At 43.3% G+C, this 14,447-nt stretch overlaps 1 protein-coding gene across 32 annotated transcripts in view; it reads right to left on the bottom strand.

The window, feature by feature from the left end:
* CNOT10 (CCR4-NOT transcription complex subunit 10) overlaps positions 1-14,447 on the bottom strand; it is an 88,883-nt gene that overhangs the window by 24,519 nt on the left and 49,917 nt on the right. For 15 of the 32 annotated variants that reach the window (XR_010155550.1, XR_010155551.1, XR_010155553.1 and 12 more), the window contains one exon: positions 12,279-12,359. The exons of 9 other annotated variants lie outside the window; for them this stretch is intronic. Coding sequence is in view for 16 of the 23 variants with exons in the window: in XM_001168131.7 (XP_001168131.3) it covers positions 12,279-12,359 (81 nt within the window). In the remaining 7 variants the exon portion in view is untranslated. The remainder of the gene's footprint in view (positions 1-12,278; positions 12,360-14,447) is intronic. 8 more of the 32 variants (XR_010155552.1, XR_010155548.1, XM_054681584.2 and 5 more) reach the window with 1 other exon arrangement.

Below are 14,447 nucleotides of genomic sequence, written 5' to 3'. Positions count from 1 at the left end.
AAAATTAACTCAACATGGATCAAAGACCTAAATGTAAGTGCTAAAACTTAGAATTCTTATAGGAAGACATGGTAAATCCTCATGATCTTGGATTTAGTGAAGAAGTCTTAGAAATGGCATGAAAAGCACAAGCAACAACAAAAATAAGAATTAACTTTCATCAAAATGAAAAACGTTTATGCTTCAAAGGGCACCTTCAAAAAAGTGAAAAGACAACCCTCAGAATGTGAGAAAATAACTACAAGTCATATATCTGATAGTTGTATCTAGGACATATAAAGAACTCTTGGCCGGATGCGTTGGCTCATGCCTGTAATCCCAGCACTTTGGGAGGCCGAGGCAGGTGGATCACCTGAGGTCAGGAGTTCGAGACCAGCCTGGCCAAGATGGTGAAACCCCATCTCTACTAAAAATACAAAAATTAGCTGGGTGTGGTTATGCACGTCTGTAATCCCAGCTACTCGGGAGGCTGAGGCAGGAGAATTGCTTGAACCCGGAGGTGGGTGAGCAAAGACTGTGCCACTGCACTCCAGCCTGGGCGGCAGAGCAAGACTCCCTCTCAAAAAACAAAAACAAAAAAACCACAAAAACAAAAACAGGCCGGGCATGGTGGCTCACACCTGTAATCCCAGCACTTCGGAAGGCAGAGGTGGGCAGGTCACTTGAGGTCACGTGTTTTTGAGATCAGCCTGGCCAAAATGGTGAAACCCCGTCTCTACAAAAAATACAAAAATTAGTCGGGTGTGGTGGGCAGCTGTAATCCCAGCTACTCGGGAGGCTGAGGCAGGAGAATAATTTGAACCCGGAAGGCAGGAGTTGCAGTGAGCCAAGACTGCGCTACTGCACTCCAGCCTGGGCCACAGAGTGAGACTCCATCTCTAAATAAATAAATACCAAAAAACATATCAGAAGAAAAATACATTATTCTATTGCGATCAATCATTGTTATTTCAAAAACCTATCGTCTCCCAAATGTATGCAGCAAACATTCACATCTAAATCAAAGAATATAGCCAAAATATCAATCCTGCCCAAGAAACTGTGTTCTAAGATTCCTTTGGGTATTAGGCCTTTTAACAAAAAAAATTTTCTAAAGAGAAATAATTCAGTTAAAATTTGTGGTACAAAAAAACTGTGACATAGTAACAACATTCACACACGTAAAAGTCATGTTATAGCATACAAACATTCGAACACACTTGTCTTAAAACCTTAGAGCAGCTCTGTTCAAGAGAAATATAATTAGAGCCATAGCCAACTGCAGTGGCTCACACCTGTAATTTCGATGCTTTGGGGGGCCAAGGTGGGAAGACTGCTTCAGCCTAGGAGTTTCACTTCAGCCCAGGAGTGTTAGGACTAGATTGGTTAACACAGTGGGACCCTGGCTCTACAAAAAATAAAAAAGTAGCTGGGCATGGCGGTACATGCCTGCAGTCTTTTTTTTTGGAGGTGGGGGGAGCGTTGGGACGGAGTCTTGCTCTGTCGCTGGGCTGGAGTGCAGTGGCACAATCTCGGTTCACTGCAACCCCTGCCTCCTGCACTCAAGCAATTCTCCCGCCTCAGCCTCCCGAGGAGCTGGGACTACATGGGCGCGCCAGTACGCCCAGCTAATTTTTGTATTTTTAGTAGAGACGGGGTTTCACCATGTTGGCCAGGATGGTCTCGATCTCTTGACCTCGTGATCTGCCCGTCTCGGCCTCCCAAAGTGCTGGGATTACAGGCGTGAGCCACCGAGCCCAGCCCATGCCTGTAGTCTTAGTTATCCAGGAGGCTGACGTGGGAGAATTGCTTGAGGCCAGAAGTTTGTGTGTGGTGTAGTGAAAGTTTGTGGTATAGATTTTTTTGTAAAAGACAAAAAAAAAAAAAGGAGAAATATAATTGAAGCCATAAATGTAATTTAAATTTTTCTAACAGACACGTTTAAAAAATAACATTAAAAGAAACACGTAAAATTATTTTTATTTAATTAATTAATTAATTCATTTATTTATTGAGACGGAGTTTCACTCTTGTTGCCCAGGCTGGAGTGCAATGGCACCATCTGGGCTCACTGCAACCTCCACCTCCACCTCCTGGGTTCAAGCGATTCTCCTGCTTCAGCCTCCTAATAGCTGGGATTACAGGCATGCGCCAGTACACCTGCTTAATTTTTTTGCATTTTTAGTAGAGACAGAGTTTCACCATGGTGGCCAGGCTGATCTCGAACTCTTGACCTCAGGTGATCCACCTGCCTTGGCCTCCCAAAGTGTTGGGATTACAGGTGTGAGCCACCTTGCCAAGCCTATTATATTTATTTTTTTGAGACAGAGTCTTGCTCTGTCGCCCAAGCTAGAGTGCAGTGGCACAATCTCGGCTCACCACAACCTCCGCCTCCCGGGTTCAAGTGATTCTCCTGCCTCAGCCCCCCGTGTAGCTGGGATTACAGGTGCCTGCCACCACACCTATATTTACAGCTATATTCATCTATATTTACAGCTGCTCCCATGACTTGCATTACTGCCTGAGCTCTGCCTCCTGTCAGATCAGCAGCAGCATTAGATTCTCATAGGAGTGCATATCTTTTTTTTTTTTTTTTGAGACGGAGTCTCGCTCTGTCGCCCAGGCTGGAGTGCTGTGGCGCAATCTTGGCTCACTGCAAGCTCCGCCTCCTGGGTACACACCATTCTCCTGCCTCAGCCTCCCGAGTAGCTGGGACTACAGGCGCCTGCCACCACGCCTGGCTAATTTTTTTGTATTTTTAGTAGAGACGGGGTTTCACCATGTTAGCCAGGATGGTCTCAATCTCCTGACCTCATGATCTGCCCACCTCGGCCTCCCAAAGTGCTGGGATTACAGGCGAGAGCCACTGCACCCGGCAGGAGTGCATATCTTATCGTGAACTGCGCCTGCAAGGAATCTAGGTTGTGTGCTCCGTATGAGAATCTAATGCCTGATGATCTGTCACTGTCTCCCATCACCCCCACATGGGACCATCTAGTTGTAGGAAAACAAGCTCAGGGCTCCCACTGATTCTACATTATGGTGAGTTGTATAACTATTTCATTATATATTACAATGTAATAATAATAGAAATACAGTGCACAATAAATGTAATGTTTTTGAATCATCCTGAAACCACCTCCCCTGCAACCCTGTCCACAGAAAAATAGTCTACCATGATCCTGGTCCCTGGTGCCAAAAAGGCTGGGGTCTGCTGCTTAAATTGATGCGTTTATATTTCTTTCCAGTCAATTCCCGCAACCACTGTTCTGATTTCTAGCAACATAAATTAGTTTTGTCTAGTCATAAAGTTTTGTTTGTCATATAAATGGTATAAATGGAATCACACAGTAGATACCTTATGCGAAGGAAAAGAAGAAACAGAAAAATGTTTTGAGATTCATCCATGTTAACCTGTGCATTAGTAATTGGTTTTGGTTTGAGACAGGGTCTCACTTTGTCACCCAGGTTGGAGTGCATTGGTGCAACCTCAGCTCACTGCAGCCTCAAACCTACAGGGCTCAGGTGATCCTCCCACCTCAACCTCCCGAGCAGCTGGAGCTACAGGTGTGCAGCACCATGCCTGGCCAATTTTTTGTACAGACAGGGTTTCACCATGTTGCCCACACTCGTCTCAAATTCCTGGACTCAAGCAATTTGCCTGCCTGGACCTCCCAAAGCGTCGGGATTACAGGCATGAGCCACTGTGCCCGACCTCAATGATTCTTCCTTATAGCTGACTAGTATTCCAAAATACAAGTGTAATACAACTTAGTTATCCATTCTTCTACTGATGAATACCTGGGCTATGTCTAGGTTTTGTCTACCAGGAGTAAAGCTGCTATAAAATTCTTTTATGGACAAGTTTCTGTTTCTCTTTGGTAAACATCTAGGAACAGAATCACCTTAAAATTTCAAAGTCATAGCATTTATTTAATTCCAGGGCACAGAATGTTTGTGTGAGTATGTTGTCTCCTTAACTGAATAAAACTTATGGCTTCATACAGCATTGAGTGGTTCAGAAACTGAAGCAAATTTCTAAAAGTGTCATTATGTGTACAGTTGGTGCTTGGAATCCACAGGTTCCAAATCTGTAGATTCAACCAACTATAAATAGAAAATATTCTAAAATATAATAATAAAAAAACTACAATAATTTTTTAAAAATTAAAAACCAATACAGTATGACAACTGTTTATATAGCATATATAGTGCACTAGGTATTATAAGTACTCTAAAGATGACTTAAAGTATATGAGAGAAGGCTGGATGCAGTGGCTCATGCCTGTAATCCCAGCACTTTGGGAGGCCAAGATGGGTGGATCACTTGAGGCCAGGAGTTCAATACCAGCCTGGCCAACATGGTGAAACCCCGTCTCTACTAATAATACAAAAATTAGCCAGGCATTGTGGCACACGCCTGTAATCCCAGCTACTTGGAAGGCAGAAGCAGGAGAATCACTTGAACCCAGGAGGCGGAGGTTGCAGTGAGCCAAGATTGAGCCACTGCACTCCAGCCTGGGCGACAAGAGCAAAACTATGTCTCAAAAAATAAATAAAATAAAATAAAAATAAGTAAAGTATATGAGAGGATGTGCACAGGTTATCTGCAATTACTACACCATTTTATATAAGGAATTTTATATCTGAGGATTGTGGTATCTGTTGGGGGCCCTAGAACCAATCCCTCAAGGATACCAAAGGATGACTATATAACTTTCTTGATCCATTATATTAGTATCTCTAAGTTCATCCAAACCTTAACAGTTAAACTAGTTAGTTGATTTCTGAGACGTTATCCTAATTTGGGGCCACATTTTAATTTCAATTGTGAGAATATTTTTCTGAAAACTACCTTGATTTAATATACAATCTCACAACTTCTTTAATTATTATCTGCCCTCTAAAAATATACTTGGTAAATTGGTTAGAATGAAATTTTTTGGACTTACCTTAATTTATGTACAAATGAAAAAAACCGAAAATACTCAAGGGGCTATAAACCCGTATCATAAAAAGTGGCCATTGGAAAAGTCATGATAATTTACTGCATATTAGTTATGCTGGAAACAGAAAATGGGGCTTTGCATTGGTGTCTTGGGTATTATTGAACACAAGGGGTCAAATATGATAGTCCATAAAAGCTAAACTATATACTAGTCACATTTTCAATAATCTAAAAGAATTCAGGTCAGAAATAGATGAAATCTCAAAGAATTTCACAATCTTAAAACACAGTGCTCAGGCTCCTTAGATAGAAGACAGCTGGCTCCTGCCACAGAATTGCCCTTTAACACACCCAACTGCATTGTGAGCTTTATGGCTTTGAAAATTACGACACAATTCTTTTACGACTCCTCCCCTTCACCATTTGTGTCCACATTACCATTGCTACTGTCTGGCATAGCAGTCCTTTTTATAAATCTACCCTAAGGCTCCTTCCGTCTTGTACTGTTTCCTTTCTCCCTCCCATCTGCTCCAGAAGAAAAAAATATATATATACTACAGAATCCACCCTTGCCTCACTTTATGATGACGGCATTCCCTATGGAAGCCCTATGCTCCTTTTCACACACACAAAAAATGGAAGTAATATTATTTTCTTTGAAAATCATCAATCCTCCTACTATGACATATGGAAAGCAAACAGCTGTACCCACGAAAGGTACAAAACTCTTTGAGAGGAATCCCATCCTGTATGTACACTTCTCTTTAATGACATTCTCAGAAGGTAAAGTTAAATTACACAACTCTGCAGATGTTTAACCACTGTAAGACAATATACTACTTTTTGTGTGTGTGTGTATGTGAGACAGAGTCTCAGTCTGTCTCCCAGGCTGGAGTATAGTGGCACGATCTCGGCTCACTGCAACCTCTGCCTTCTGGGTTCAAGCAATTCTCCTGCCTCAGCCTCTCGCGCAGCTGGGACTGCAGGTGTGTGCCACCATGCCCAGCTAATTTTTTTTTTTGTATTTTTAGTAGAGACAGGGTTTCACCATGGTGGCCAGGCTGATCTCGAACTCTTGACCTCAGGCGATTTGCCTGCCTTGGCCTCCCAAAGTGCTGGGATTACAGGCGTGAGCCACCACACCTGGCAGAAACAATATACTTCTTAAATTGCACACAAAAATAGAGCAATCCTAAGATTAGTACTCATTAAGCTGGGTGGGTGGCTCATGCCTGTAATGCCAGCACTTTGGGAAGCTGAGGCGGATGGATCACCTGCGGTCAGGAGTTCGAGACTAGCCTGACCAACATGGTGAAACCCCACCTCTACTAAAAATATAAAAAATTAGCTGGGCATGGTGGCGTATGCCTGTAATTCCAGCTACTTGGGAGGCTGAGGCAGGAGAACTGCTTGAACTCAGGAGGCGGATGTTGCAGTGAGCCAAGACACACCATTGCACTCCAGCCTGGGGGACAAGGGCAAAAATCTATCTCAAAAAAAAAAAAAAAAAAGATTAGTATTCATTCAAGTAAACTTGTAAAAATTAAATCAAGTTTGAAAAACTGTTTCAAATGTCTTCTTCATTAAGGATTCCCTTTAAATGTGTATAACCATATTCACTGCAGCATTATTTGTAACAGCAAAAGCTGAAAACATTATAAACAGCTCAATAAAAAGCAATGTTAGATAAATTAGATCATATCCACAAAATGCAACTCTAGGCACCCATGAGAAAGAGTGAAACAAAGGTTTGTGCTGATATGGGAACAAAGTAAGGTACAGAGCAGTTTACAGACTACAAAATTACTGGTAAAGGCCAGATGCGGTGGCTCACGCCTATAATCTCAGCACTGTGGGAGGCTGAGGCGGGCAGATCACTTGAGCTCAGGAGTTTGAGACCGGCCTGACCAATATGGTGACACCCCATCTCTACCAAAAATACAAAAATTAGCCGGGTGTGGTGGCACATGCCTGTAATCTCAGCTACTCAGGAGGCTGAGGCATGAGAGTCGCTTGCACCTGGGAGGCGGAGGTTGCAGTGAGCTGAGTTCCTTCCATTGCACTCCAGCCTGGGCAACACAGCAAGACTGTCTCAGAACAACAGCAACAATGACAACACACCAAAACAAAACAAAAAGCTATACCACATGAAAAGAAGTTCATTAGAGAAATGCGAATAAAAATCACAATGAGATAGCACTACACATCTTACTTCCCTATTAGAATGAGTAAAGTAAAAAGTGCCTATAACAGGCCAGGTGCCTATAACAGGCCAGGTGCTGGGATGCCTGTAATCCCAGCACTTTGGGAGGCCGGGGTGGGTGGATCACGAGGTCAAGAGACTATCCTGGCCAACATGGTGAAACCCCGTCTCTACTAAAAATACAAAAATTAGCCGGACGTGGTGGTACACATCTGTAGTCCTAGCTACTCGGGAGGCTGAGGCAGGAGAACTGCTTAAACCCAGGAGGCGGAGGTTGCAGTGAGCCGAGGTCATGCCATTGCACCCCAGCCTGGCAAAAAAATAAAATAAAATAAAATAAAAAATAAAATAAAAACCTACAACACACACAAATATCAAAACAAGTATGTGATGAAAAAATAAATTTTTTTAAAAAAGAAAATAAATATTGTGGTGAAGAAACTGGATCACTCATACATCACTGGTGGGAATGTAAAATGGTATAGTCACTCTGTTAAAAGAGTTTGGCAGTTTCTTTTCTTCTGTTTTTTTTTTTTTTGAGACAGAGTCTCACTCTGTTGCTCAGGCTGGAGGGCAGTGGCACGATTTCGGCTCACCACAACCTCTGCCTCCTGGGTTCAAACAATTCTCCTGCCTCAGCCTCCAGAGTAGCTGGGACTACAGGTGCACGCCACCATGCCTGGCTAATTTTTTGTATTTTTAGTATAGACAGGGTTTCACTATGTTGGCCAGGCTGGTCTCGGACTCCTGACCTCGTGATCCGCTCGCCTCAGCCGCCCTAAGTGCTGGGATTACAGACGTGAGCCACCACGCCTGGCCTTGGCAGTTTCTTAAAATATTAGACATGTAACTCCCCTACTATGCAGCACTGTTGGACGTTCATCCTGAGAGACAAAGATTTATGTGCACATAAATACCTGTGAATATTTCTAGCAGCTTTATTTGTAACAGCCCCAAACTGGAATAAAGCTAGATGTCCTACAAAAGGTGAATGATTAAACTGAGGTACAATCATACCATGGAATAATACTCACCAATAAAAAGGAACAACAATTGATTTACTCAGCAAACTTAAATGAATTTTCCAAGAATTATACTGAATGAAAAAAATCAATCCCAAAAGGTTACATGCTGTATGATTCCATTTATATAACATTTTTGAAAGACAAAATTATAGAAATTAAAAAGAGATTAGTCGTAACCAAGGGTTAAATAAGGGGCAGGAGCAGGAGTGGAAGTGCGTATGGCTATAAGAGGGCAATATGAGGGATCTTTCGTAGTAATAAAAATGTTCTGGGTTAGGCACGGTGGCTCACAACTATAATCCCAGTGCTTTGGGAGGCCAAGGTGGGAGGATTGCTTGAGGCCAGAAGTTTGAGATCAGCTTGGGCAGGACAGCAAGACCCCACACCTACACAAATTTTTTTTTTTTTTTTTTTTTTTTAAGACGGAGTCTCGCTCTGTCGTCCAGGCTGGAGTGCAGTGATGCGATCTCGGCTTATTGCAAGCTCCGTCTCCCAGGTTCACGCCATTCTCCTGGCTCAGCCTCCCGCGTAGCTGGGACTACAGGCGCCCGCCACCAAGCCCGGCTAATTTTTTGTATTTTTAACAGAGACAGGGTTTCACTGTGTTAGCTAGGATGGTCTCGATCTCCTGACCTTGTGATCCGCCCGCCTCGGCCTCCCAAAGTGCTGGGATTGCAGGCATGAGCCACCGCGCCCGGCCACAAAATTTTAAAAAAATTTTAAGAAATTGAATGTAATGAAAATATTGTAAAACAAAAAAAGTTCTGTATCTTTACTGTATCAATGTCAATATCTTGACTGTGATATTGTACTAAAGTTCTTTTTTTGTTTTGAAACAGAGTCTGTTGCCTAGGCAATAGCACGATCTTGGCTCACTGCAACCTCCCTCCGCCTCCCCGGTTGAAGCGATTCCCCTGCTTCAGCCTCCCGAATAGCTGGGACTGCAGGCACACGCCACCACACCCAGCTAATTTTTGTATTTTTAGTAGAGATGGGATTTCACCATATTGGTCAGGCTGGTCTTGAACTCCTGACCTCGTGATCCGCCCACCTCGGCCTCCCAAAGGGCTGGGATTACAGGCATGAGCCACCGCACCCAGCATGTACTAAAGTTCTGTAAGAAGTTGCCTTTGAGAAAACTGGGTAGAGGGTAGATTAGGTCTCTGTATTATTCTTTATTTCTAGAGACAGAGCCTCGATCTGTCATCCTTGCTGGAGTTTGGTGGTACAATCACAGCTTACTGCAGCCATGACCTCCAGGGCTTAAAGTGATCCTCCCACCTCAGCCTGCCAGCTACCTGGAACCACAGGCATGCAACATCACGCCCAGATAATTTTTTTTCTTTTTTTCTTTCTTTTTTTCTTTTGAGACGGAGTTTCACTCTTGTTGCCCAGGCTGGAGTGCAACGGCACAGTCTTGGCTTACTGCAACTTCTGCCTCCTGGGCTCAAGTGATTCTCCAGCCTCAGCCTCCCAAGTAGCTGGAATTACAGGCACCCGCCACCACACTTGGCCAACTTTTGTATTTTTAGGAGAGATGGGGTTTCACCATGTTGGCTAGGCTGATCTCGAACTCCTGACCTCAGCTGATCTGCCTGCCTCTGCAGCCCACCAATGTGCTGGGATCACAGGCGTGAGCCACTGCACCTGGCCTAATTTTTTGATTTTTTTTTTAGAGACAGGGTCTCACCATGTTGCCCAGGCATCTGTATTACTTTTTAGACTATTACGTGAATCTACAATCGTCTCTAAATGAAGTTTAATTTTGAAAAAAAGACACCATGGAGTGAAATAAACAAATAAAACATAACTATTTGTGGAAGGAAGTCACAGCAGGCTTAAAGGGAACTGTGTAGAAAAGGACCATCTAAAAATCAGTGACCAGCATAAGAAGTTAAAAAAAGAGCAAAATAAACCAGAGTTAGTAGAAGAATAAAATAAAGAGCAGAAACGAAATAGAAAACAGAAAATGGGCCGGGCGCGGTGGCTCACGCCTGTAATCCCAGCACTTTGGGAGGCCGAGGCGGGCGGATCACGAGGTCAGGAGATCGAGACCATCCTGGCTAACACGGTGAAACCCCGTCTCTACTAAAAATACAAAAAATTAGCCGGGCGTGGTAGCGGGCGCCTGTAGTCCCAGCTACTCGGGAGGCTGAGGCAGGAGAATGGCGTGAACCCGGGAGGCGGAGCTTGCAGTGAGCCGAGATCGCGCCACTGCACTCCAGCCTGGGCGACAGAGCGAGACTCCGTCTCAAAAAAAAAAAAAAAAAGAAAACAGAAAATGAAGTAGAAGTCTATTCTCTGAAAACATCAATCCAATATGTAAATTGCTAGCAGGATTGCTTAGGAAAGAAAGGAGAGAAAGCAAGAGATCCCACAAATATCACAAATGAAAACTGGCCAGGCGCAGTGGCTCATGCCTGTAATCCCAAAACTTTGGGAGGCTGAGGCGGGTGGATCACCTGAGGTCAGGAGTTCGAGACCAGCCTGGCTAACATGGTAAAACCCCGTCTCTACTAAAAACACAAAAATTTAGCCAGGCGTGCTAGCAGGCACCTGTAATCCCAGCTTCTTGGGAAGCTGAGGCAGGAGAATCGCCTGAAACTGGTAGGCAGAGGTTGCAGTGAGCCGAGATCATACCACTGCACTCCAGCCTGGGACAGAGAGTAAAACTCCATCTCAAAAAAAAAAAGAAAGAAAGAAAATAGAGGTATAACTGCAGATTCTACAGACATTAAAAAGGTAAAAAAAATATTATGAACAATGTTATGCCAATAAATTTGACAACTTAGAAAATTCCTTGAAAAATAAAACTTAACCAAACTGAGATAAGATGAAATACAGGCCGGATGCTGTGGCTCACGCCTGTAAACCCAGCACTTTGGGAGGCCGAGGTGGGTGGATCACGAGGTCAGGAGATCGAGACCATCCTGGCTAACAAGGTGAAACCCTGTCTCTACTAAAAATACAAAAAATTAGCCCTGTGTGGTGGCAGGCGCCTGTAGTCCCAGCTACTCAGGAGGCCAAGGCAGGAGAATGGTGTGAACCCAGGAGGCGGAGCTTGCAGTGAGCCGAGATCGCGCACTGCACTCCAGCCTGGGAGACAGAGCGAGAATCCATCTCAAAAAAAAAAAAAAAAAAAAAAAAGAAATATAAAATCTGAAAAAAGTGTTGTTGAACAAGTTGAATTCATTATCAAAAATCTTCCTGCAAAGAAAATCCTAGGCTAGATGGTTTCACTGGTGCATTCTATCAAATACTTAAGGAAGAAGTAATACCTGTCCTTTTTATTAGTTCAGGGCTACATGTGCAGGTTTGTTATATGGTAAACTTGTGTCATGGGGGTTTGTTGTACAGATTATTTTGTCACCCAGGTACTAAGCCTAGTACCCAATAGTTATTTTTTCTGATCCTCTACCACCCTCCACCCTCCAGGAGGCCTTAGCGCCCGTTGTTCCCCTCTTTGTGTCCATGAGTAATACCTATCTTACACAGACTCTTGCAGAAAACAGAGGAAGATGAAGCACTTCTCAACTCATTTATATGGTCAGCATAATCCTGAAACCAAATCTGACAAAATCATTTCTAGGAAAGAAAAGTATGGACCAATCTTCCTCACGGATATAGAAGCACTTATTCCCAACAAAGTATTAACAAATCAAATCTAAAAATTTATACAAAAGAAAATACATTCTGACCAAGTAGGGTTTATCACAAGATTGAAAGATTGGTTTAACATTTGATCAGTGTAATTCATCATATTAACAGTATCAACAAGATAAAAAAGAATGTGTTCTTTTTTTTTTTTGAGACAGAGTTGCTCAGGCTAGAGTGCAGTGGCACACTCACTGCAACCTCCGCCTCCCGGGTTCAAGCAATTCTCCTGCCTCAGCCTCCCAAGTAACTGGGATTACAGGCTCCCGCCACCACGCCCGGTTAATTTTTGTATTTTTAGTACAGACAGGGTTTCACTATCTTGGCCAGGCTGGTCTCGAACTCCTGACCTAGTGATCCACCAGCCTCGGCCTCCCAAAGTGCTGGGATTAGAGGTATGAGCCACTGTGCCCAGCCATGAATATGTTCATTTCAATAGATGCAATGCTAATTTTGTTTAGATACTCACTTTAAGTTTTCTAATTCCTGTTTTCTCAATGGAGAAGAAGGTGGAGCTGGAATGAATTTATCTCCATCATGGCTTTTACTGCTAAAATAGAGGTAAGAGTCTTAATTATGAAGAGCAACAAATAAATAATTAAACGTAAAATTTTGTTTCCCTGTCCTCACTCCCAACTTTTTTTTTGAGACAGAGTTTTGCTCGTCGCTCAGGATGGAGTGCAATTGCACGATCTCAACTCACTGCAACCTCTGCCTCCCAGGTTTGAGTGATTCTCCTGCCTCAGCCTCCCGAGTAGCTGGGATTACAGGCGCACACCACCACGCCCAGCTAATTTTTTGTATTTTTAGTAGAAACGGGGTTTCACCATGTTAGCAAGGCTGGTCTCGAACTCCTGACCTCAGGTGATCCGCCTGCCTTGGCCTCCCAAAGTGCTAGATTTACAGAGGTGTCTCACCTTGCCCGGCCTCCCATGTAACTTTTTACAACAAAAGTGTAAAAGAGTTAAACAATGGAAATACTTAGTAATTTGGTAACACTAACATGTTAAAGCTATATTGTATATTAGTTTCTTCCCCCACTGCCCCCACCCCTCCAATACTGCTTTAAAAAATCTCTAACTGAAAACAATATCTTTACTACAAAAGGGAAATAACTGAATATTTTCACGCATTTCTCATTATTCTAATTACCCTGACCCCCTCAACCCCTGCCTTTTCTTGAGACTGGGTTTTTGAGACTGTTGCCCAGGCTGGAGTGCAGTGTGGCATGATCATAGCTCACTGCAGCTTCAAACTCCTGGGCTCAGGCGATCCTCCTACACCAGCCTCCCAAGTAGCTGGTACTAATGGTGCCTGGCACCACACTCAACTAATTTTTTTATTTCTTGTAGAGATGGGGTCTCATTATGTTGGACAGGCTAGCTTCGAACTCCTAGCTTCAAGCAATCCTTCAGCCTTGGTCTCCCTTAGCACTGGGATTACAGGTGTGAGCCACCATGCCTGGCCCAAATTTTCTATAGTAAATATGTATTGATTGCTATTATAATCAAGAAAAAATGCTGGGATGGGAGATGTAAGTTTAACGATGCCATGTATAAAAAGCAGAATTTCCAGCTGGGTGTAGTGGCTCATGCCTGCAATCTCAGCACTTTGGGAGGCCGAGGAGGGCGGATCACTTGAGGTAAGGAGTTCAAGACCATCCTGGACAACATGGCAAAACCCTGTCTCTACTAAAAATACAAAAATTAGCCGGGCATAGTGGCACTGGGCCTATAATCCCAGCTATTTAGGGGGTTGAGGCAGGAGAATCGCTTGAGCCTGTGAGGTGGAGGTTGCAGTGAGTTGAGATCGTGCCACTGCTTTCCAGCCTGGGTGACAGAGGGAGACTCTGTCTCAAAAACAAACAAACAAACAAAAAACAAAACAAAAAGAAAACAAAAGAAAAGAAAGAAAGAAAGAAAAAAGCTGAATTTCCTATATATAATGGTATGTGTTTTGTCCTTACCAAAAGTTCTCCCAATTTCTATAGTCACATAATTTTTATTTATTTATTTTTAATTTTTTTGAAGAGATGGGGTCTTGCTATGCTGCCCAGACTAGACTTGAACTCTTGGCCTCCTCCAGCACCCTGCCTAGATTTGCATAATTTTGAATTTATACTAGAAAACCAGAAATATACAAAAATATTCCGGAGGTTAGTGATTATAGTATATTAAGAGGATAGACAGAGGATAATAAGAAATAAGCAGCTTTAGGAGTTAAGTGTTTATTTTAATAAATTTTCTGTTTTTTTGAGATGGAGTCTCATTCTGTCACCAGGCTGGATGGAGTGCAGTGGCATGATCGTGGCTCACTGCAACCTCTGCCTCCCGGGTTCAAGTAATTCTCTTGCCTCAGCTTTCCCAGTAGCGGGGATTATAGGTGCCCACCACCACGCCCAGCTAATTTTTGTATTTTTAGTAGAGACGGGGTTTCACCATGTTGGCCAGGCTGGTCTTGAACTCCTAACCTCAAGTGATCTACCCATCTTGGCCTCCCAAAGTGCTGGGATTACAGGCGTGAGCCCCCACACCTGGCCAAATTTTTTTTAAAGCTGTCTGACAACAGGACTTCTTACAAATATCCCTCTTGTCAATGAAAAGCTGCTACTTTCTTTTTTGAGATGAAGTCTCACTCT

The sequence above is a fragment of the Pan troglodytes genome, chromosome 2, assembly GCF_028858775.2.
Source record: "Pan troglodytes isolate AG18354 chromosome 2, NHGRI_mPanTro3-v2.0_pri, whole genome shotgun sequence".
Classification (NCBI taxonomy): Eukaryota; Metazoa; Chordata; class Mammalia; order Primates; family Hominidae; genus Pan; species Pan troglodytes.
The sequence above is the reverse complement of the archived record's forward strand: the minus strand, read 5'-3'. Positions and strand labels throughout refer to the sequence as shown.